The sequence below is a fragment of the Tetrao urogallus genome, assembly GCF_951394365.1.
Source record: "Tetrao urogallus genome assembly, chromosome: 7".
In the NCBI taxonomy this organism is placed as follows: Eukaryota; Metazoa; Chordata; class Aves; order Galliformes; family Phasianidae; genus Tetrao; species Tetrao urogallus.
The window spans coordinates 2,775,576-2,799,658 of NC_136820.1; the positions used below are offsets into that span (position 1 = coordinate 2,775,576).

General features: G+C 40.9%; 2 protein-coding genes across 2 annotated transcripts; one reads left to right on the top strand and one right to left on the bottom strand.

Annotated features, from left to right (window-relative positions):
- Window positions 1-2,156: 2,156 nt before the first annotated feature.
- Window positions 2,157-14,766, top strand: LOC306948433 (mediator of RNA polymerase II transcription subunit 1-like; the record flags this gene model as incomplete). Its single annotated transcript, XM_079538065.1, has 16 exons — window positions 2,157-2,220; window positions 3,287-3,390; window positions 4,474-4,558; window positions 4,927-4,981; window positions 5,408-5,540; window positions 6,535-6,563; window positions 8,011-8,082; window positions 8,175-8,249; window positions 9,315-9,385; window positions 10,171-10,236; window positions 10,785-10,893; window positions 11,615-11,739; window positions 12,035-12,147; window positions 13,642-13,837; window positions 14,156-14,251; window positions 14,720-14,766. The coding sequence occupies 16 exons, from the start codon at window positions 2,157-2,159 to the stop codon at window positions 14,764-14,766; spliced, it is 1,440 nt and encodes a 479-aa protein (XP_079394191.1).
- A 3,417-nt stretch (window positions 14,767-18,183) lies between these two features.
- YAE1 (YAE1 maturation factor of ABCE1) lies at window positions 18,184-20,964 on the bottom strand (the record flags this gene model as incomplete). The annotated part of the gene is made up of 3 exons (XM_079538029.1): window positions 18,184-18,613; window positions 19,471-19,592; window positions 20,848-20,964. The coding sequence occupies 3 exons, from the start codon at window positions 20,962-20,964 to the stop codon at window positions 18,184-18,186; spliced, it is 669 nt and encodes a 222-aa protein (XP_079394155.1).
- Between the last annotated feature and the right edge of the window lie 3,119 nt (window positions 20,965-24,083).

Consider the following 24,083-nt stretch of genomic DNA (forward strand, 5'->3'; position numbering starts at 1 on the left):
AATTTCTTCTCCGAAAGCGTTGTGAAGTGCTGGAATGGGCTGCTCAGGGAGGTGATTGAGTCATCAGCTATGGAGGTGTTCAAGAAACGTTTAGATGTTGTATTAAAGGACGTGGTTTAGTGGGTAAATATTGGTGGTAGATAGGTGGTTGGACTGGATGATCTTGGAGGTTGATGGTCTTGGAGGATGTCCTTTGTAATTCTGTGATTCTATGATTCTATGAAAAGCTTCATCCGTCAGCTTAATCTTATGGATTCAGCAAAATACACCATGACTGCAAAAGATTTCCCTCAGTTCCTGAATTTCCAGCAGAGGAAGAAGTATTTGTGGCTCATAGGAAGGTACATAAATTATGTTCCACACATTAACCAGCTCTTGCCATATTCTAGTGGGACAGATGGAAGTTCTAATAAAATAAAGCCTTAGTGATAAAAGAGAAGAGGATGACAGTAAAAGTTCTGATCTCCACTTCTTTCTCTGGATGTTTCTGGGTGCTTTCGAGGTAGCTTTGCTGAGTAGCAGAAATATGGATAAAATAGATTTGGGTTATATCCCAGTTTGAACCCTTGGACTGAACAGAAAAATGAATCAGGATATGATGAGTCTATTTATTTCAATATATTTGCAACATATCTTGTTTTAGTCAGCCTAAGCTGTAGGATGTAAACTGACGGAAAGAGCTTTTTAATGCCCATATTTGTCTTCAACAATTAAGCCTTACTTCCTGTATCTTCCTGTCTTTCAGTTGCAAACCGACAGCAGCTAATTCTTCTCTCTTTTCTTCTTTGCATTTCTCACTTACTCTTCTACTATCACCCACGTTTCTAGAGAGATGATCCACAACTGCCTGAACACTGCCAGCTAAGAGTTGCCCGAGGAGATGAGGGGTGGCTGCCCTGCCCTGCAGGGAGACCTGAACGAGAGCCACCTGAGGAGCAGACCAGGTTCCAGCCCATGCAGGGAGCGGCTGCTGGGCAAGACAGGAGCCTGCTGGCAGCGCCAAAGGAAGAAGGCACAGAGAAAGTGGCACCCACAGGCCCCACCATTCAAGTGCTTGAAGAAAGCCACCACCCAAACCAGTGCTGCTCCAGCCCTGCCAGCCTTTGGCCCCCTCCCTGCTGCCACTGAGCAGCCACTCCTGCTCCTCCACCTCACGTGGGACCCAGGTTTACAACTGATCCCCCACAGCAGGAGCTTCCCTGGCACCCACAGACACCTGAGCAGCAGGCTCCTTGGGCTCTCCTTACCTCATCGCTTGCAATGGCTGTGCTGACAGCAGCCATGCTGATGCCACCAGTAGGACAGCCCCGTACTGCCCCAATTGCACCTACAGCTCACCGGGCACATGCAGGGGATGGACCAGCACCCTAGCATGGGACCCTCTGTAGACAGCAGGGACAGCAGCACCAATTACAAGTTCATAAGTTGAGAGGCCATAGATAATTCCGGAAAGAAGTCTGAGTAATAAATCTTCTCTGTTGTCAGGTCCTTTTAGTCTTCCATTCATTCATTTAATGGTGAAATCTCAGAGCGAATCTGTATTTTGCCTCTTGAAAGGAAGTAGAAGCAATGGTTCTAGTATTTTGGTTGTGATTCCATTGGTTAGAAACATTCTGTGTACAATAGTTCTAAAAATGTAATGTTTTTCTCTAAGAATGAAGCACTGGATTCTTAACACGGACATAGTGGCTTTTTCTAGTGGGACCTGCAGAACAGCTTTCTGTTTGAAGACAAATACCTGCTTTTTTACATGTACTTTGTAGCTCTCCTGAGATTTCCATGCCCATTTTTTCTGTAATCTCAAAGAGGCCATCAGGCTATTTACTTTTTACTCAGGTTCATACAAACAAGCCCCAGACCATCTCATTATCAGGCTATGTTAGGCACTGCAGCGCAACTGATAACGCAGCTGAAAACAGAAGGTATGCTGCAAGACAATTTGAAACACAGCCATATGGGGTTTTATGTAGGAGACATGCTTTTCTTTCTCTAGACCTAGCATTTAACAGTAACCAAATGTCAAGTGAGTGCCTTCACAAAGTGGCAAAGTCCTGGGACCCACCCTGGGAGGGAGCAAGCTACCTGCCTTGCACAGCACCTGTGGGTGCTCTGGTGCAGCTGCTTCAAGTAGGAGCCCTGGTTTCCTGTGGGTTGAGATGGAGGAGCAGGGTGGGCAGCAGCCACTGCTGCGTTTCCCCTGCTGCAGGCCTCAAGGCATGAGTGAGTGGGAATTTTCCCTTGGTAAGGGTGTTTGCAAGAGCTTTTTGGGGTCTGTTTCTGTTCCTTTCTCCAGCTGAATGAGATTGCCTTCTTTTTAGTGAGTTGGGATTTCTGCTCTTCTTCTGCTAGGAGAAAGATACTATCAGGCCCCACTCACCACCCTTGCTTGCTGTATGCAGTAGATGCAGCAGTGTCCTCTCCATCCAGCCTGCTTCTGAGGATGGTTCTAATGTAGCAGCTGTGTCCTCTTTGTCACAGAAGCACTTTGCTATGCTTCTGGTACTAAGGAGTACAGTGCAGTGTGGGACAAGCTGCAGGGCTTTCATTGCCATTGACTGATCAGTCTGAAGTCTCACTGTTTGTCTCAGGCTGGTTTATTAGGAAATTCGCTCCTGGTTAATTCCTCAGGAATGAGTGGTCGTGGATGAACCAAATTTCAACCAAAGAACTTCATTTGAGTCTTTAATTTCTGGATGAATGTTTATAAAGAGACCAGTGATAGGCTGAAAACGTTGTTTCTCCTGGCCTCATTTTCTTTTCTTCCTATTCTAATGGGGGGGGGGGGGGGGGGGGGTGGTGAGGAAAACTGTTCCAGGCGTCTTGAGCTGGTCTCCGTCAGTGGGGAAATTGCAACTCACTGCATTTTGGGATTACCCCCTCAGCAAGTTTTGTTTTAGTGAGCTCCAGGTGGGTACAGAAATCTCAATGCCTGAATCCCATGGCACGTTCAAGGCTGTAGTGTTTCTCAGTATTGCACATACGAGAGCATGCTTAGGTAAAGAAAGTCAAGCTGTTTAACAAGCTGAAGGTCTTGCAGCATCTCTGTATTTAGTATGGAGATTACTTGCCTATGCCCTCAACTTCCTTTCTTCTGTCAGAAATCTTGCAAAATTTAGATATCTGTATGCAAAATTTGTTGAGAATTAAACCATTGTTTTCTTTCCTCCTCTTTTGAAACATAACACCTATGATCTTAGTAAATTTTATAATTTTCTTTCTCCAACTTTTCCAGTTGCTTATGTAAATACATAGAATTATATTTAGAACGTTTTGACGTATTTTTTAGGTGCTGTGGCAGTTATTTCCACAAATGCTTTAATGGAACAGCTGTATCTAAAATATCAACAAAGACCATGGACTGAAACTCTGAAACTTGTCCATTTTTGCATGGTAAGGACCTCAGATTAGGTGAGAGAAGGATAACTCGCATTAGAGCAAGTTGCCAAGACAACTCAATAACTGCTTGTCTTACAAAAACAACGGCAACAACAATTTTAAACGCCTATTAAAGCCTGGCTTCTGACTTAACAGTAATAAAAAGCACAGATTTGATACCCTAGTAGTTGTTTCTTGCATTACTTTAATTTTTCTGGGATTAGTACTAATAGTCTGATACTTCGATAATGAATTTCCATTCGTTATCATTGGTGTATTTGTAGTGTGTAAAGACAACTTCTTACTTACAGAATTGGGAAAAAATGCTATTTTTGCAAAACTATCCTGATGTGCTTAAGCTGCTATTTGGAATTCTTTCTGCTGTGATATACCTTAAATCAGTACATGCTTCTTGCCTTTCCAGTGGCTCATGATATATAAGAATCATCTCTGTAAATGGCAGCTTACTGCAAGCGCTATCAGCGTAATATAAAAACTTGTTTCCATGCTTCTTCATTTTTAATGCTTAAAATGCTTTATTAACGCTTAAGCGTTCCTCTGAAAGTGATGTCCTGACTTTGACAATGCTGAAAGCGTTTCAGCACTGGCTGTCCTTTGTTACTTGAAGTGTGATGGAGTTTTCAGAGAAGAATATGGGGAGTTTACTTGCCAGTTGAGCTACAGCTTATACCCTGACTCTAACCAAGTCACCCCATAGTGCCTACTGAGCTCTCACTTTCACTCATTCCTTCTAAAACATAAACCTATGCATTTTCCTGGTTGGTCTCTAGTAGCGTGGTGAAAACAGCTTATGTTAGGAGCCACAGCCTTTACTCAGCCTAAAAGCAAAGGGAATGGAAAGTGGTTTTCTGCGCCAAAGGCCTCCAGTGTGTGATTACTGCACAGTGGAGTTTTCATGAATCCACTCTGGACTGCCCCTTTGGAGAGAGCCACAATCATAGCTCACCTCTGTGCTTGATAAAGAGAAGTACTGTGTCGTTGGACTGCGTGTCAGAGTGCTGAAACTTGCAGGCAGTGAAGTGCTTCTGTGGCTCTTATTTAAGGGGTCTTTGTCTCTCATTTTCCCCTATGTGCTAGGATAAGCCACGTCCATCTCCTGCCAGTAATGCTCCAGATGCTCCGCTGCTCTCATGCATGGAGAAGTTGCAGAGGACTCTGAATGGTAACAAACTGTCAGTTATCTCAAAGTCTATTTTTTTAGCATTCCTTCCCAGTTCAGACAACTGTATGATTGTCTCTGCTGGCAATATTCTGCACGACGAAGCCAAACGTGCAAACACAGAGGTGGATGTGTTACAATACTTGTGACTCATCTTTGGGCTAAGCCTTCAGGCTACAGCTACTCTTGAAGCCTGAGAAGCAGCTCTACTCAGCACAACACTCATTAATCACAGTTACCATTAATAACAAGAAGTCATGCAAGAGATATCATTTTTTTTATTACCTAAATCACCCCATTTAGAGCAGGATAATAACGTTTCTCCTTTTTAATCATTGCAACTTAATTAAATAACGTTTCCCTTATTACAGATAAATCTTTGTTTTCTGTGATGAACAGATTGGAATCTTTAGCCAAACAGAAAGGGTAAGTTTGTTTATTAAAAAGTGCAAATGAGCAAGCAGGGCCCCGTGTCCAGTGAGGAATACCATCTGGATGGCTTATCAACTACATTTTTAGCATGGTGTTTTTCTGAGATGCATCACTTGGAGTGGACTTAACAGGCTAATTGGAAGTGGCAGTTATGGGGGAGGTTGAGTGAAGAGAAGGAATTCATATCTAGGTCCCAAAGCTGCAAACTGAGATAAACAGTTTCCAGCAAGCTGACACAACAGCATAAAGAAACAGAGAAAGGTTATATTGCCTGGTTGGATATTTTTTATAAGCTGAGCCAAGGAGAAGTTATTTTTAAAGCATCCTTGGTGTCTCTTCCCACGACCAAATAAACTACACTCATTTCCTTTTTTCAAGTGACATTCAGATACAGAATTTTTTTTTCCCCTCTTTCCTTAGGCTTAACTCTCATGTTAGCCCCAGTGGGACTGCCTGCTACATAACCTCAGACATGTTTTATATAGAAGTACAGCTGGAGAAGGATGGAAGGGTGATGGATGTAAAGCTGGCTCACCTTGGAGAGGCTCCTGTGGTAAAGTTAATTTTCTGGCTGTCACCTCCCTGTAGTCTCTCACCTGGCTTTCAGCAATGATGTCAGAAAGCTTTTGTCACACCTGGCAGTCTCTGCATGACACTGGGTGCCCCATTAGGCATCCGAATCTCTCACCTAAACTTATGGCTCAGCACAGATGTTAATTACTGTAGCTCAAATATCAAGGTGAAACTCGGCTGACGTGCCCGATTTCCAAGAAGTTTCTGGTACCCTGCATAAATATAGGGTTATAAAATAGTCTCCAGCCAAGATGTAGTGCAATATACCTTACCAGTGCAGATGTCTTTGAATGTCTTGGAGCTGTTACCAGAGATTGTTTTTCCTTCTTCCTTCTTTTTAAGTATATGCATTCCTGCTAATAAGGATCTTTTTTTTTTTTTTTTTCCTGCAAAATATTTAAGGTATTGGCAAAATACCACTGCAGTTCACATAGCATCTTGTGCAGTTGTTTGGTGTTACAAGCGAGCATTTGGATCACAGTTAAAACAACTAGCTGCTGCAGACTAATTGTCTGTGGGTGGAAGCATAAACTATGATCAATAGCCCTGTGCTAGTTAAACAGAATAACTCGAAATTCCTGGAAAAAAAGGGACCAAACTAACTGCAAATTAATGTAAAGCACAAATGCTTACTGATAAAAATCACTTGATGCTGGGCAGTATTACTAGGGAAATGCATAGCCAGGAATTTTAGCACAGTAACTGCCTATTAAAGGAAAAAACTGGCAAAGGTGCTTTTTTTTTTTTTTCCTTCCCTGAAACTAATATACCAACAAGTGATTTCAGCTAATTATATCCTCTTCCACAGAGCTCTCGTTGTTACGATAATAAAACAATATAATGATGTTAACTTAATATTTTTAATAATTTATAATTTAAAGCAATAAGGAATAAGCTTATCGTTATCAGTGTGTTTCTCTGAGATGTTTCACGAATGATGATCAGAAACACGAAACTGTTCTCTCCTGTTGTAGGTTTGTGATGACTTGGTGCAGCACCTAAGGTAAAGAATTGTGTGTGGAGTCTCATTTGAATGGTAAGGAATTCCTGAGTCTTGTTTCCCTGAATGCTGTGGAGAAGTCAAGGCTAGGATGGTTTGGGTGTAGTAACACAAATATTTGTGTAACGAAACAATGCAAGAATCTGGAAACAATAATTGGAGTTGGGAAAACAACAGACTGACGGCTTTTATGGGATTTTATGTGGGAGGCTGGTTTCAGTGCTCTGCATTTGAAGGTTGACACTGTTATTTCCAGATCACAATCTGTAACTTCAAGGATAACATAGAATTTTACTGTTTTTCTCAAGTCACTTCATTGAAAACAGCTAAATTGCATCTGCTCCTGTGGGTGGTAGAGGGCAACGTTGTACAGCGGTACGTGGGCTCGAGCTGCCAGCTGAATGGAGCTGTTCAATACTGGTATTCTTGTTGGCTTCAGGAAAAAAAAAAAATACAAATCAGGCCTGCACCTTACTCATCTTTTTTTTTTTTCCTAGTCCTCTTTCCTCATAAATGAAGTTATGTTTGTTTTTGTAGGTGTAAACAGCTGTCTTGGAGCTTTAACTTGCATTTTCGTAGGTTTTTGACTCCTAGAGGCGTTAACTGCCAGCAGTTCTGTTCTGAGTGATGGTAGATAGCACTCACAGTGCCAGTGGTAACTACTTGGCAGCATTCTTGTTTTTGTGAGGATATGACATACAGTGCAAATATCACTTCTGCAGAGCCTAGTGCAATATTTCAGTTGGTCCTAAGGCACAGGCTGGCACTATGTGTGTGCCCGTACCTGCATGCCTGCTTCCCCTCTCTTTCCCCCACTTCCCAAAGAGTCCAGTTGGAAAGTCATAAATGAAGTAGAGCAACCTGCTTACGTTTCTCTGTGGGAAGATTTGTCCCAGTGTGAAAGTCCAGCAGGTTTTACTTGGTCTGTCTGTGGCCACGCAGTGCAGCCCTACCTGCACGCAGAGAGTGGAGGTAAGCCTTGAGCATGGCCATCAGTGTGACTGCAGCATGGAGAGTTCAGCAGGGAGCTGTGAAGTGCACTGTTAATACAGTCCTTGATATTTTGATGAAAAGAACATTGTATGAGTGCACGGTGTTGGGGAAGTGTTACTACATGACTAGATTCATTGGGACATCAGGGAGAGTGCTTGCAGCTGATGAGCTACATCTTGAGCTGTCAGATTTGTGTATCATGCACATTTATTGCTTTCAGTAATGCATATTTAAATAGTGTCAACTATAATTACATTGCTTTCTGCAGCAGAGCCAAGGATTTACATTTCCTGGTATCTTCTAAGAAAACTCAAAAGCAGTACTGTTACATGCCAGATCTGATAAGAAGGGAGACTGTGTCATTGTTTCAAATGATGCCTTTTCTAACAAGTTAGGTATAAAAAACTTACTATCCATCTCATTAAGTGGCGTGGTACTAACTGCTTTTTATTGTTAGGATGAAGAACTATGACGCATTTGGAAAGATTCTAGAAGACCTGTCAAATCTGTATCAAATTCCAGGAAACAGGTTGCAACTAATTGTTACTTGAAAGACTTAAAATCCATAATTTAGCTTCCGTGTACTTACAAGCACAGTAATGCATCTTCTCTCTCTCCCAGTGAAATGAAAGCTAAGGGTTACCTTGCATTGCAATCCCTTGAAAAAGATCTTTATTCAATGTCCCTTCTACACAGGTAACTTGAAGTCTACTCCTTCCTTCCTTTCCCTTTACTTCTACCTCCAGCCTTGCATTTTGCTAAAAAAAAAAAAAAACAAGGCAGCTGATCTAATTATGGAGCAGGATGTGGAAAACTAATGAATTTTCTCCCACTGGAAAGCTGGAAGACGTTTTGTGGTTTGCCAGCCTCAGGGACACCAAACAAGATCAGCTGCTGAACTCCTGAGCTTTATCTCAGAGGCTTGCAGTGAAACTGGTTAGCCACCCAGCCTGGGTGTGTGTGTGTGTGTGAAAACAGCTGCTGGGAGAAGACAGAATGTTGTAGAGTCATTGATAATTTTATTTTTTTAGTCAATCATTTTTTTAAATCCCATCTATTTTTGCAGCAGTAGAATATGCCTTTGGTAGTCCTGCTTTTTTGGGTATCTCATTTTTCTCTTCAAGCTCTAGAGAGGAGAATGGGTGCAGTATCTTTCCTTCCATCCTTCCTTTTCTCATTTCTCCTTTTGAGGAGCAGGCTTGCAGATGGATGTAAACAGATTTCCCTAAACCTTCTGGTTATTCAACAGTGATTTTTTTCATTCTTTTCAGAAAAGCAGAGTTGAGGGCAATGCTTTCCTTCTTGACATCACATCCTTGCTAATATTACTTCAGTTAAATAAATTATTTGTCCCTTTTATGAGATCAGTCAATGCACTGCAGAGCTTTAATGCACACCTACATAACTGTACATTTACAATCATATCTGAGGTTTGAGATCGGCTCCATTTGTTTCAGTTTATCCAGGTTATTTTGCCACTCTTTGCTCAACCATTCATGCCTGTATTTTTGTTCCCTTCAATTCTGGTAAACAACACAACAAATTTCAACCTGAAAAAGCTGAGGTACAGGGCTAAAGGAAGCTGGAAGCCTAAGTAATGCATGAGTGGAATGACAGTATTTTGGAAGCTGATGTAACAAATGGAAACATGATCCACTTCCCAAGAAAGCACTGTCTCTGATTAAGAGTGCAAATTATCCTTTACATCAACCTCAGCAGCACTGCAACTTAGGAAACACTAATCAAGATGTTTTGAACTAGATCACAGGATGTAAACAGAGTTACTGAAGTACTTCATGGAAAAGTAGGACACCTGGTGCCAAGAACTGGAGGTGATTATTATTATTATTTCCTTCACTAGTTTAAAAATACTGTAATGAAACACCCCACTGCACTGATCTTGTTGTATTTTTTTTTTTTTAATTTATTTTTTTTTAATAGAAAAGATCCTCTGTTTTAAGTGTGTGTGCTTTATGGACTCACTGGGTCTCCGCTCTCTGATACTGTAGGGACACACAGCCAAGGAAGAAAGACAAGGAGGCCAGGTGGCTTATCAGCTACTGTAGCATTGCCTTTGCAGCTGCCTAAAAGCAAAGCCACAAAACTTTGAGGTTATGTGGGAAGCCACATTTTGGGAGTAACTGTGAGATGGCGATGAGCCCAGATAATACTGATGTTGCATGAAAGGCAAATACAGTAAATTTTTATGCCTCATCAGTAGTGAGCTTCAATTGTGAGTCACAGTTCATAAAAGTACTTCTAGTAAGTGCTAACATTATGCTGTTGCACAGCAGCATTATGAATTCTTCTTATACTTCAGACTAGTTGCTAAAAGCTGGAAGTTCAGCTAATATCTCTTAAGGCACAACAAAAGGTTATTGTGCAAGATAAAACCTTTGAAAGATGTCTGATGACTTCGTGTATTGGGGACTAAGCTGTTAAACACTGAGAAAACGCTGTGATTTGGACCTGTGCTGTAATTAGAGATACCTCACGAGGTATCCTTTCTGCCCATCCTGTACTTTTCTTTTTTTTCCCCTTTGCATCAAGATACCTAACAAATGTTCTGTATTGACATGTATACTGATGGTTTTCTTGGTTGTTTTTAATTTCCCAGGAACTCCTGTGAACATCGAATTTTACATTTCTCCATATCAAATTTTGGAAGCAGAGCTCAATCCTGGTAAAGCTAGGAAACCGGAAATAATTATATAATAGACAAGTTTTTCATCATTACCCTTTTTTTTAAGTAAAAGACATTAATGAAACTCAAAAATAAGTCAGAATTGTTACTGTGTCCCCACTCTATGTTGAAAGTTTCCTAGTGGAAAACCTAGGATGTTTGTTTTGCTATCATTTCCTGTTAAATGAAATAGAAAGATTTATGTGATGCTGCTCGGCACAGTTGCAATGTTCATCAGCAAACTGCTTTCCCATTTCTTGCCTACTGATGCAAATTGAAGCGAGAGTGGTATCAAACAGAACAAATACCTAGCCAGCATGAAACAACAACTCCAACAAAGTGGTGGGTTGAGCTGTTCCATGGCATAGCCCAGCTACTGCTGAAACCACCAGTGGGCAGCTCTGGCCATGCAGTGTGCACGGTCTGAGCTTCTCCTTTCTGCCCGGCTGCTGTCAGTTGAATCTCAGCTTTCCTTACTGATGAGTGTTTTGTGTGCATAGGATTAATCTACTCTGAAATGGGGAAAGTCGGTTTCCTTTCTCCCCCAGGTTCTCTGGTGTGTGGAACAAAAGCAGTTGTAACTGTTGAAGGCACAGATGTGCTCCACAAGCTTCCTCTTTCTCCACTGGTTGTAGACTCTCAAGCTGGAGAAGATGGGTGAGGTTCTGAGTGCTTCTGAATATGGCAATGGATTTACAAATTGCTGGTGTGGACCCCAGCATAACTTGCATTTAGACTCTGCTAATAGAGTGGATACACAGCTTGCTGAGGAAGCTCTGTGCTGTTGATGTCTTTATCCCTTATAAGCTATAACTTGCATACCTGTGGCTTTTACTGTTTTCCCAAATGAACTTTAAAATTATTATGTCGCTATTTAGCTGTCAACTGCACAGAGTTATGGGCTTATTCACAGATTTGAAGCCAGAAGAAGCCACTGGGATATTACTTAGCATCCTACTATTCAACAAGCAATACATTTCTAGAGTAAATGATGCATGCATTAAGGTGTATTTATACCTAAATCATGCAAAGTAGTTTGTCAGCCCACCATAGACATTGACACCATATTTCATTACTTCGGTGTGAGCCAGGAGGGAAAATCTGAAGTCATTCTTCAAAATAAGTCACTACAGACTGATTGAGAGCAAATCTTCTTCTGCCCTGTTCCTCAGTTTCCCCCACAGCTCATTTTTCCCTTCTGCCAGTGTTCACATTAAACTTGTTTTAGCACACAGGGGTTGTAGTTGCGCTTAGAATGCAAAACTTTTATTGAAGAAGAAGAGTACAGGTGAGAGTAAAACACTAGAGATGTGATTATGGCCTTGCCCTAGAAGTCTTTGTTTTATATATAAAAATATTTTTTGTCTCTTCTCGCCAGCAACCCTACTTTTTTACCACTGACCAATGAACTCAGCATGGATTTGTCAGCTTATTTTTTGTTGAAGTTTCATCAGCCTATTCCTCTGTCCTTATCCAATATTGAAGAGATACAGATGCTCACAGGCACGTTACGATTGTTTTTAAGACTAAGTAATTTGTGACCACTCGTGGTAATGTAGTACAATTAAAAGTGGATTCTGGGGTAGAAAATCTTCTGTACTGTATCAACCTGTACATCAATTTTTAAAGCCAAGGCAAAGTTGTTAAACACTATCTAAAATATCTTGAAGTTGTTGATTGCCATCAGCAAAAAAGAAGGAAGGCTAATGTGTTTATGTTGTTTTCTTTAGTTTGTAAAAACTAGTTTTCATGTACAATCTAATCTAAAAGCTAATAAAAAAACATCTTCTGGTTTCAGGAATTCAGATTACTGCCTTGAAACTAGCTCCTTTGTATGAGCTGATTATTCAATCTGCCCTTAAAGAAAAAGGCAGAGAAGATTTGTCTACGCACAACTCCTGTTTCATTGTGGTGAGTATACTGCATGTTTGACAGATGTTGCCCTTGTGCAGTGAATATACTGAAATATATTTCTCCATAGTAAACAACATGGGCTTCCCAGAACCCCAACAGGATTTCAGTACTCTTTAGGAAATAGTTCAAATAGCTTAAGAAATAACAGATTCTTTGAAGTAAGCAAACTTGTCATCTGTGTTAATGAGGCACTGTATTCATGGCTGCTGAAGTCATACTAATTTGTCTTTGTGCAATCCAAATGCTTACTCTTTAAACTATTGTTCAAAACTTTCTCATTACTGCTTTAAAAAGAAGGAAACTTACTGTCTGGTGTGAGGAGCACGTCTCAGATCAGCACTTAGTGATAAACATGCAGCAAAACTCTGTAACAGAAACAGGCTCCTTGATTGAATAACACTGAAAATACTGATTCCTTTTAGAGGGAGTGGCAGGAAGAGAAGTGTAAAGCATTACCACCGTGATGTCAGTTGCTATTTAGAGCCGTGGCCATTTGACTGCAGATGGCTTCCTTTTGAAGCTATCTTATTAGAAAAATATTTCATTTAGGCTGTTTTAGAATAGAAAATGGTGGCTAAGATGCTGTGTCTCAAAATGTGTGTACAAGACGAGCTTCAAAGATCTCCTTGCTCGGAAGCACTGTTTTTTGCAATTCATGGCACCAAGGGAATACTTCTTTCCCTTCCATTATCACCAAGCTTACTGCCTATGTTCTTGGACTTTGGGTTACTTGTGACTTTGCTACAGAAGATAGTAGTAGTGAACTTACACCACGTTAGAATCAAGTAGTGAAGTTCTCGTGTACAAGACCCAGAAGATAGGAAGCTTTCATTTCCATTAAGGACACATGACAGGTTCTAACTATTCAGCAGTTCTCTAAAATACCTGATGATTGTTTTGCTTCTGAGTTTTAAGACTTTATTTACTGATTCATTTCTAGAAATAGAGTTCTAACCCTAAAAAAAAAAATGTAATGGAAATCCTTCTGTTACACAGACATGCACAGAAAAGCTCTTCTATTTTCTTATCCAGCTCTTCTTAATTTAGACCTTGCTAATTAACAGACCAGCCCTGTTCTTAAAGAGACAGCTCCCCAGTTGGTACCCTGAAGTAGGCAACATAATATTCCACTTCTAATTGATTCTAAAATCACTGCCAGCACTGCTTTGCTCCTGGGAGCAAAGATTTTGTTTGTTAAACATTTCTGTAGTCTCTAGGGCTGCTATGAAGAATTGGACTTGAACTCCTGAGTACTTGACTTGTAGCTTTGGATATATTGCACTAATATACTTTTGCAAAATGATCTCATTTAGCTTCTGTCTATAGATTATACTTGTGTTGAAATGCAGAGACACATGATGAACTTGCTATAAGCGTGCCTTCCAAAAGTACCTTTGCTGTCAGATCATGCAATTGCTTGGCAGTGTTGGGCCTTAATTTCTTTGTTTCCTTATTTTCAGCGTTTCAAATGTCGCCGTATTTGTTGTTCAGTCTCTTCCAGATTGCCCAAAGCACTGCTATTTCATAAACAAGGGCCCCGAAAAATCAAATTTAGCAGGAGCCTTGCTGAGTAAAATCCCATTTACCCACCCGAAGTGTGTGCCTGCTGTGATAGAGATTCTTCGACATCAGGTGGCATATAACAGTCTTATTAGCAGCTGTGTCTCTGACAGGTGTCTAAGTGAAGGTAAGTTGGAAGTAATGACAGAATATGAGAGGAACTAACTTCTAAACTGGTTGTCAACAGATTTACTACTCCCTTGCTAAAGCTGTCATTACTTGCAGAGCATTTTAAATGATCAAAAGTCCTTAATTCTAATAATGTACTCTGAATATTAAAAATATACATGTATATTTTTAAATCTCCTGGAAGGATAAAATATGTTGCTAATGTAATGAGTAATTCCATTCTGTTGCACCAGTATTTGTAAAATTCTGACATGTAATTCTGCCGAGAGTCCAGACTTAATGAGGAAATACCACTAAATAGTAATTTTATTTCCAGATGATTCAGAACTGCTTTACTTTGAAGTGACACCACACAAGAACACCAGCTTTTCTGTCTTCTTCATTCATCCGACGAGAGAGAATTTAGCCTGTGGTATGTGTGGAATAATTTGTATTATCCTTTTTATTTGGCTGACTAGGAGCTCGGTTTTATCACAGCTCCTGCAGTGTGCTTCTCAGTTACAAACTCTGTGGGCTGCCCTTGATGGTGTGCAACCCCTTGGAAAATACGAAGTAGCATTTGTTTGTAGTTGTCTTAAGTGTTCTGTACTCAGGATAAAAGGGAAAGTAAATTGAAATTCTGTCTTATTCTGCCTTATTCTGTCTTGACCTGCAGTTAATTAATAAACTTTGACATTTATTACTGATCATTAGTATATAAGGAAAAACAAGTCTTAAGCAAGAGCATTGCTGCAGGCCCCCTACCTACTGGTTTCAGAATTAACTCTCTTGATGTTTGCAAATCAGATAAAATAGTTTTTAGTCAAAAATATATATATGTATATTTTGAAATACTCATATGCTGTTCTTGCTTAGTGACTATTGATGTTGTAACCTCCAGAGAAGTCCAATGCAGCCTTCATTTACATCCCGAAGATCCAACTCTAAATTCTAGTGATGGCTTTATATCGAGATCTGTGAAGTGGTAAAGTTTTATTTCTTACTACTTAGAGTAAAGGTTAGATGTCCCTTTAATGGACATATAACCTAGTCCATGCAAATATCATGTGCATTAACAATACCTTAGACTCAGCTGATCAGAAAAATTCCCTGTAAGAATGAGTTTTAAGAGAGAGAATGAGTTACTTTAGTTTTTTAAGTCTTTCTTACACAAATTTTAAAAAAGTAATGATGAAAAGTGTTTCTTTCTAGTAGAAAATTTGTGCGTGGTGTAATGGACAGAATAACATCTACCTAATATCAAACAGTGCTGCTTTTTTCAAAAGATAAGGCTACAACACTGTCTCTGGCTTGCTTCCTGAAGTTAAAAGTCCAGGAAAGGCCAGTTGATGTGGTGTATGAACACATGCAACACAAAGGGCTAAGAGCACTCATTCGTTTTGCATAGGTTAGCACACAACTATGAAACATTTAATGACAGCAAGATCAATGCAGCCTGCATTTTGGATTTGTGTAGTTAGTCTGCCTTGTCATAAGACACTAGATACTGTTCTTGGAACTACATACCTCCACTGATAGAATGGGGAAAAAAACACAAAGACCTGTTCGTAGAGATACTGGTTTAGAGAAGAAAGGCTCTGTACCCATCTCATACAAAACACAAAAAGCTACAATTAAAAAAAACCTCAGTGAATATGAATATATTTCAATATCATTACTTCAGGTTTTCATTTAAAACCCCTTTTTTTGACCTCCCACTTTTTTTTTTTTTTTTTTAAATCAAAACCTCTTTGCACTGGTAAACATGAAAGATGAATCTCTTGAATTTGTTGCATCAGCACAGGTTTCCAGTATGGCATATGCAGGTATATTGTAGTTACAGTGCAATGCCTATCAGGCTGCACAATGCCAAAAGCAGCTTCTTTCACAAAGCATATGGTTTACGTGTCAGCCACAGCTTAAAAAAAGAAGTACTCATTTGAAGAATGGATGAAGTCTGTAGTAGTGATTAATGTTTCATTTCCTCCTTTAGCTGCATGTCAGTCCCAGTTGTCATGAGAGCTATTTTCAGGAACGCTGCCAAGGTGGGAGCTGATAGTGAAACACAAGGCACAGAAGTAGACACAAAACAAAAACCTGAACTGCAGCGTGAGCAAATTATTGATTCTAATAGTCTTGAAGAAAGACCTTCTGTAGCTGGACAGCAAGATCTGGTTAAGACAAACAAGGAAGGTGTTCCAGACAGCCCAGAACAAAGACTCTCTACAGCCAAACTGGAAACTCTGGGTGATGAGATGGAAAAAAGTAACACTACAGTCAGCACAGAAACTTTGTCCGGAGTGGAAGGAAGTGATTCCACAGCTAGCACAGAAGCTGCAAGGAAAGATAAGTGAAATGCATCATGAAATCTATTGTTCAATAATCAAGCAAGAGAGCAATATGTTCCCAAACATAGCTTGCTTTTGCAGTAGTAGATGGAGAGAACTTGGCAAGCCTGCTGTCTACTTAATTTCTGAATGGAGTTTCCTGTTTATGCACTACTACCTGCATCCAAATAATACTCTTCAACTTGCCCTTTTTCCTTGGTAACCATTGCTTTTGTTTTATCACATTCTACTACAGGATAGGAAAAAAAAAATCCGTTTGATTTATGTGATGCAGGTTATAACATAACGAATGCACTATAAACAAAGTATTGATCAGTGTCAGTATTATGTTAAATAAATTGAGAAAAAGCTGTTTGAGCAATTCTGTCATGTATAACATGTGCAAATAGCCTTATTCAATTCCACTATTTCAGTAACAACTTCAGTATGAGATTTTTAATTGCACAGTTAATTTTTGTTGTTGTTGTTGTTGTTGATCTAATGCAGAAAGTGGTACTGAATTGCAACCAAACTTAAAGCCTAACAACTCCATGGCAGGATAATAGCTTTTATTAAAAAATTTACATTATTTTTTCCAAACAATCAGTTCTTAATTCTTGCTTCTTGGTTGTGGCTTCAAAGTGTAAAACCACTCTATGCTGTTGTTGTTGTTGTAGTTAAGTCAGTTGTTCAAAACTCAAGTTTTCTCTGTGTAGACCTACTTTGTAGAAGAAATTTAAAAGCAAAATAAAGTACACAAACTCTTGACTTAGTGATTAATTACTATAAAACAGAGAGAGGAAATCTTTTCTTTGTGAATATCTAACCATAGGAATTTGCAGCTACAGTTTAGGCATTTCTATAGGAACCATTAGGTCATGGTGAAGGGGTGTAGCCAGCCCTGGGAGAACAGCTGGAAGCAATTCGTCTGAGTGACTGGAAGGGGTTGATCAGAAGGGTCCACCCCCTACCTAACTTTCTTTAAGAGCTGGCAGCCCCAAGGGAAGCATCACTGCCTGGACATCACCCTTTGGGATGCTTGGTGAGCCCTGATCCTCAGAAAAAGGTAAGGGGTTCCTTTTTTATTACTGCTGCCTTTTTTGGGTGATCCAAAACTGGTTTAAAGCAACTATATCTGCTGCCTCCTATCCTTACAGCAAATAAAAGGAAAAGAAATCAAATACAGAATGTTGGAACAGAAATACTAAGTTGTTAGATACGTGTTTGGCTAACCATGTTTTCAAGAGATGGTGAATAAACCTGGCTTCCTTCTAGAGCTGGAGAAATAAACTGTAAACGAGAGAGTTCAAGACTAAGGGACTAGCAAATAAATACAAAACTAACATAAGGGCATTCATGAGACTAGAAATGTGTGATGTGGTCTGAAAAGGTAGGAGTAGCCAGTTTTCTGTTAGAACAGCAAAGCAATGCAAGTTTGATGTTTGAAAAGACTGGCGCTTTCAGCAAAAGCATAATAAATAGAACTGTAAGAAGAGGGGAAAAAAAAACACTGTGAAAGTGCACTGCACAGTGAGAGAAGGTGAGAGAAGAAATCTGGCAAAAGATGATTTGATTTTATTTTTTTTCCATTGTAGTAACATGGAAATCTCCTGGCAAATCAGCAGAGCCTGTTCTGTTTTGTTAGCATGTAATCAACAGCAGACCATTTTGCAAGACTAGCTTGTCCACAGCACTGGTCAGTTGGTTGTTTTATTTATTTGTATAGTAGAAGATGTTGCTTGAGGTCCTGATCTGTTTTCAGATACCAATAGATAAAGTGAGATGAAAGGACAGATTTTGACGTAGATGAGAGACATGATAGTAAATCACTGCAGAGCTTTAAACATCACCTCCCTTTTCTGTGGAAGATACATTTCTGACTGCAACCAGCTGTTTTTGGGCCAAGAAACAAAGCATGGTAAGACTTACAACCTCTGCTTGGAAGCATCAGATCGAACTTCCCTAAAGTGAAGCCTAGACCCACAGAGTGCGAATCCAATCCAGCTGAGATAACTTGAAATAGCATGAGGCAGAAGAACTAATGTTCCAGTTGCTGGATGTGATGGAGTACATCCAGTGATAAGCCCAGTTGTTCTACCAACCCAACAGTTTGCTTTTTAACCCAAGCAAGAGCTGACTTGTCAGGATCTGTAAAGAGTTTCTCCCTGCTGCAGTCAGACCACAAGGAACCATCCTCACCATTATTTCTACAACAGTTTTCACCACATCCGCCAACATGTTCATATTTTTCAGCATTAACTTCACTGCACTCTGTTCCAGCTGGAGCTGTATGACTAAGGTCCATGTCCTGAACAGAATCTAAAATGTCTCCAATGTTTGGTTGTAGTTGAATAGAAGTCAGAGAGTTAAGTAGGTCTTCTTCATGCTTTCCAACAATCTCTAGAAGGTTATTTATCTTTCTTAAAGCAGAATCATGTCCGTTAAGATGACACCAGGATAAGAGAGCACTGAAAAGTGAAGAAGAAAATAAAGTCAGCGCATGTAGTCACACACATTTCCAGCTGTTGAAGGGAGAGAGCAATGTGACAAGAAATCTGCACTATACAAAAACTTCTGAACACTTCATTTCCATTTCCTGGGAAAATTGTGTAGATGAAATGAATTTCCGTGAGGGGAAGCGTTCATCTGCCTGAGGGTAGGAAAGTCCTACAGAAGGATCTGGACAAGTTGAATCAATGAGCTGAGGCCAACTGTAAGACAACAAAACTCTCAACCTGCTCGCAATGCTTATTTTTGAGGCAGCCCAGGATACAGTTGGCTTTCTGGGCTGTGAGGACACACTGCTGGTTCAAGTACAGCTTGACATCCTCCAGTAACACCCTCATTATCATTAAGAGTGGCTTGTCAACTACATCAGCCAATTCCCTCAGGACTCTGGAATGCATCTCACTGGGAACCCGTGCACTTTTTGGATGTTCAGATTCCTCAAGTGGTTGCAAACTTGATCTTTGCTAACAGTGGGAGGGAGATTGCTCCTCCAGTCCCCACCTTCCAATCCATCCACTCAAAGGGTGTGTGAAGAGCAGCTGACAGTGAAGACTGAGGCAAGGAAGTTGTTGAGTACCCCAACCTTCTCCTCACCTGTTATTACCAGCCTGCCTGTACACTGAGGATATACACCTTCCTGCATTTGTATTCCCTGTATTCAAAAGCTGAGCTCAGACTTCTCACGCTGCTTGCTTTGGATTGACTTACAAAGCACTTTTTAACATTAAAAAACAAACCCAAGCACAATCACATATGAACACGCACCCTCCATGCATACCTTCCACATGGACAGACTCCTAAGAGATTTATAACTTACTTCAGGGTCCCTCTGAATTGGCCACATGTAGCCATCAGCTCAGCACCTTGTCTATAACCTTGATTGAAGCCTTCCTGGAGTGCAAGTTCTTTCCCGGCCTCAACACCATCTCTATAGCCCTCCTGTAACAGAAGTGGTGAAGTAGGCTTTTCACAATGTGCAGAATTGAACCAATGAACATTTAACAACAATAAAAAACCTACAACAAGCACCCAGTCTCTTAAATCACAGCTTTTTTTGATTTGAACATCCCACTCAGCTACGCCACTGCCAAACCAAAACACATTTTTTGCAGTGCATAGAATCATTAACTGTTAATACTGCTGATCTGTTAACATGGAGTTATTTTCTAAACACATCTCCATCTAGGTCAGAAAATAAGGAAAGTGCTTTGCTGTAGACAAGTCTACAGGTAAGCACTCTTACTTTTTTTGCAATGCCCAACTCCCTTAAAAATTTTTCCTTGGAGAATTCAAATTTATTTCTTCATCCTCTAATCACCTTAGCATCCAAAGTAGAATAATTCTCAACTCTTTTCAAGTTATAAGAAGGAAAACTTCTATTTGATCATGAGAAAATAAAAGTGGTGGCCTTGCTACAGAAATAGCCAAGAACATTATTCTGCCCAACATACAGCTCTGTCTTCAAGAGATTTTATGACTTTTGCAGTATCTACTCACAAAATACCAGGGAAATTAATTTAAGAATGATAAGCAGCCCCTTAAAAAAGCCAGCCTTTATAAGGGACAGAGATGCAGGAAATTCTTCCTTGGAGAATAATATGAAAGTTGTTATATACTTTCTCACCAACAGCATGCACAAAAGCTTCCTCTTATGTTCTTCAGCCTTCTGTTGTTCACCCACAAGATAAGCCCTAGTGGGCCCAGTCTGAATGAAAACATGTCTGAGAAACTCAGCTTTATGTATTTGTTTTGTTCTCTGCTTTCATAAAATGTATTTTCCACTAAGTGAATAAATAAGCCAAAGATCTACTCAGACCCTTAGTAGTTCACACCAAATATTAAAAACAACAAACCAACCCACCAACAAATACCCTGTATTCTTTGTTAGCGCTGATTAACCTGCAAGTATGAAGCAAATGGGTTACATGAGAATGTAACACTGCCTTTTAGAAATCACATGGTTGTGTAGAGGGAATCAATATCTTTTTTGGTAAAGCATTACTTTGTCCTGACAGGCTACTAAGACAGTAACTCCCTGATAAATTTTCTTAACATTCAGAAGAAACCAAGCCACAATAACTTTTGTACAGCCATTCTTAGTTTTCCCATTTAAATCAGCCACGTGTATAGCAAGATGTTATTGGCAAATCTCAAATACTTAAAAAGACTACAAAAATCATGCTTAGAGAAATACCTTCAATCTCTTTTCCATGGTGCTATTCCATTCTTTCTGTACTGGATACATCTCGTCTGCATCTTCATCAAATATGTCCTCATTGGACCGACTGGCTACGACTTGTACCCAGGACATAGCAGCAGTGATGACACTTAACTTTTGTTGATGGTGTAAAGCAAATACTGAGAAACTCTCAGCAGTCTCCCAGCTAAGCATCGGATTAGAAATAAAAATAAGCAACACGAGTTCTGAAGAGGTGATTATTCAACCTGTACATTTGTTTCCACGTGTAAACTGGATGCTGTTCACCACTGGAGCTCATCTGTCAAAGGAGACAAATCACCACAGGTAAAGCACCCTGTGTGATTTACAAGGACAATTTAAGGCTAATTTCTTCCCTTCTTTACTTCTTACATCAGTAACAAACAGCCGCACACCAAATAAGCGTTTCTAAATGTTGCTAGTTACATGAAGAGCAGACAGAAACAATCCAGAGCTATAAAATTTTGATAGCAGCCAACAAACAGTCCCAAACAGCTTCGCAGCAGTGCATTAAATTATATGCGTATCTAATTGCCAGCAATATTCTGACCTTGATAACTGATGATGACTTCCACCTTTGATTTTCAGTTTCCCACTTTGCCAGGTGCTTAACATGGCCTTATAAATCTTGACTAAAAAACCACTGCTTTATTTTTTGTATTATTTTTTTTTTGTATAATTAGTTAGTTCTGATGTAAAGAGAGGAATAAATAATGCCATTACTTCATCTTTTGCACTGAGAAAACCAATCACAACTAATTGGTGGAAGTTTTTACAACCCACAAAATGGTGTTTCTTGCCGTTATGTGTTAAAATAGAGAGAGTGTGAGGAAATGACACTTTGGGGCTCACCGTATCCAATTTTTACCTTCACCAAAGCTTTCAGAATTTCTGGTACCCTTACACAGAGTCTTTGGGAATGTATTAAAGCAGTTGAACAGCTGCTCTAAGAACCGCAGTTCTTAAATGCAAAGATCACTAATGTGAACTGACTGCTTTACCAGCTTATCCCTTCCAACGCCCAAAGCGTGGTGAAAACCAAGCAGTCACAGCTGTACAGCAGCACTTCGGGCTTGAGAAATTACCGTGTTCCAAAATATCCAACAAGACAGCTCGCTCGCTACCGCATGTTACATTTCCTTCAACCGCCGGCTGCAGGACTGAGAAGATCCAGCCTTCTTCAGACCTGACGGCAGGCGGAATCCCCCCTCGCCGGTCCCAGCCGAGACCCCGCCGCCCTCAGCCCTCACCGCGCCCGCCGGGTCGCGGCGCTCCTCCGCTCGCAGGGGGCCGCCATCTTGACTGAGGGCACGCCAGCTTCACTGCCGTCGGAAGCAATACGGGAGAGAAACCTCCTCCCGGTCGAGGGCGAGCTCCGCGGCCCGTAAAAAACCGCCATCTTCATCAGCAGCCCCGTGACTTCAAAGCCCGTCTGAGTCATTGGAGGCTGGCAGCCATCTTGAGTACGGGCACGGGCTGACAGCTTCCGCAAGGAGGCGGGGCGGGGAGGCTGCAGCCTCGCACCGTGAGGGAGCGCGAGCAGCGGATGAGAAGCTGTTCTCAAGGTGTCCTCAGCAGCCACAAGATGTGGACATCGCAAGAATAAATCTTTTTTAATGGCAAGGGTGCCAGCAGGAGTCAACTGTTTCGTTGTTTGCTGCTATTACAGCAAACAGCAACATCATTCTGACACAAGTGCAACAATTATTTTGTGTTTTTCTTGCTGCTCGCAGTATTTGGTACATGAGCTCATGCTGATGTCTCATCGGCATCAACATAATATGTGCCAACCTTGAATTCCAGTTGTGTATTTCTTCACATTGCCAAATATAATGAATGCTTCTGCATGTCCCTGAGTGCTCGTGCACCTTGTCCAGAGCAGTGGATCCCCATAGAATCACAGAATGGCCTGGGTTGGAAAGGACCACAATGTTCATCCAGTTCCAACCCCCTGCTGTGTGCAGGTCGCCAACCAGCAGCCCAGGCTGCCCAGAGCCACATCCAGCCTGGCCTTGAATGCCTGCAGGGATGGGGCATCCACAGCCTCCTTGGGCAGCCTGTTCCAATGCCTCGCCACCCTGTATGACAACATGGACTGGGCTGGCTGTGCTGCTGCACTCGCATTCACTGCCAAGTGACTACTGGATGTCCAACTTCCTGTCCTGCAGAAGGCTGGTGAAACTCATCGATGCAGAGCAAGGGATGTTGCCGTGGATGACAGACAGCAAGCCTGTCACAGTGCCACAGGCGTTGAGAGATGGATGATCCCCTGCTGGGACTCAGCCATAGCACTATTTCCCCTGGTCCCTTTTGTTCTGCAGGCAGCCTGTTGTCCTGCTCCCCTTTCTCACACATTCATTGATAGTTGCATGCTGGCTGAAGAACCCAAATATGTCTAGAAACTGTTGTGTCAGGGAATGAAGCACACTGGTGCCTTTGAATGACCAGAATTGTGCCTTAGCAGTTTTATATATGGCCACAATTGCTGATTTCCACCCCACTTCTGTCACTTCCACCTTCTGTGTGGTCTGCCATTTTTTAAATCAGGCAACTGTGCTGAATGCAGACTGAGCACACAAGTTCACACAACATCACAGAACAGCCTTATAGCAACAGAAACCCAAGAACTTTCATGAGTGGTTGTAATGGCATGACTAAATGTGGGTGCTCCTGCCCTAGGCTGCTGGACCAGACCTACTTCTTGCTTATGACCTTACACTCTTTACCCTCAGCTGCTTGCTATTTTAGAAAAGATGCACAGGTCATACCTCAGAGTCAATGTAAGTTCCCTATATTCAGATGATCTCAGTTTAAATGTGTTATATGTACCATGGTTGATAATTCTACACACATCTAAGATAAATCCTTATGTGTATGAGGAATAACGATGAAGGCTCATATTCTCACCCCTTTCTTTTAGAAGTAAATAATTTGGTGACTCATACTGTGCAAATAGAGCAGCACTATTGGATTATGAAGATGCACTTGCTGAAAACAAGTTAATTGTATGCTGTCGGCCTCTACAGGGCTGCTAGCAGGGCTTCAGAGTGAGGTGTAGTGCCTCAGGGTGGGGGTGTTTTCCTAACCTGTGTGTGTTGTACATAAAGCAACATCTGTGTATTATGGTGATGTTTTGCAATGACACATTCCAGAGGATTAAAACACATGGGCAATATTTCACAGGCTACAAAGCTGTTCTGGCATTTCTGCAG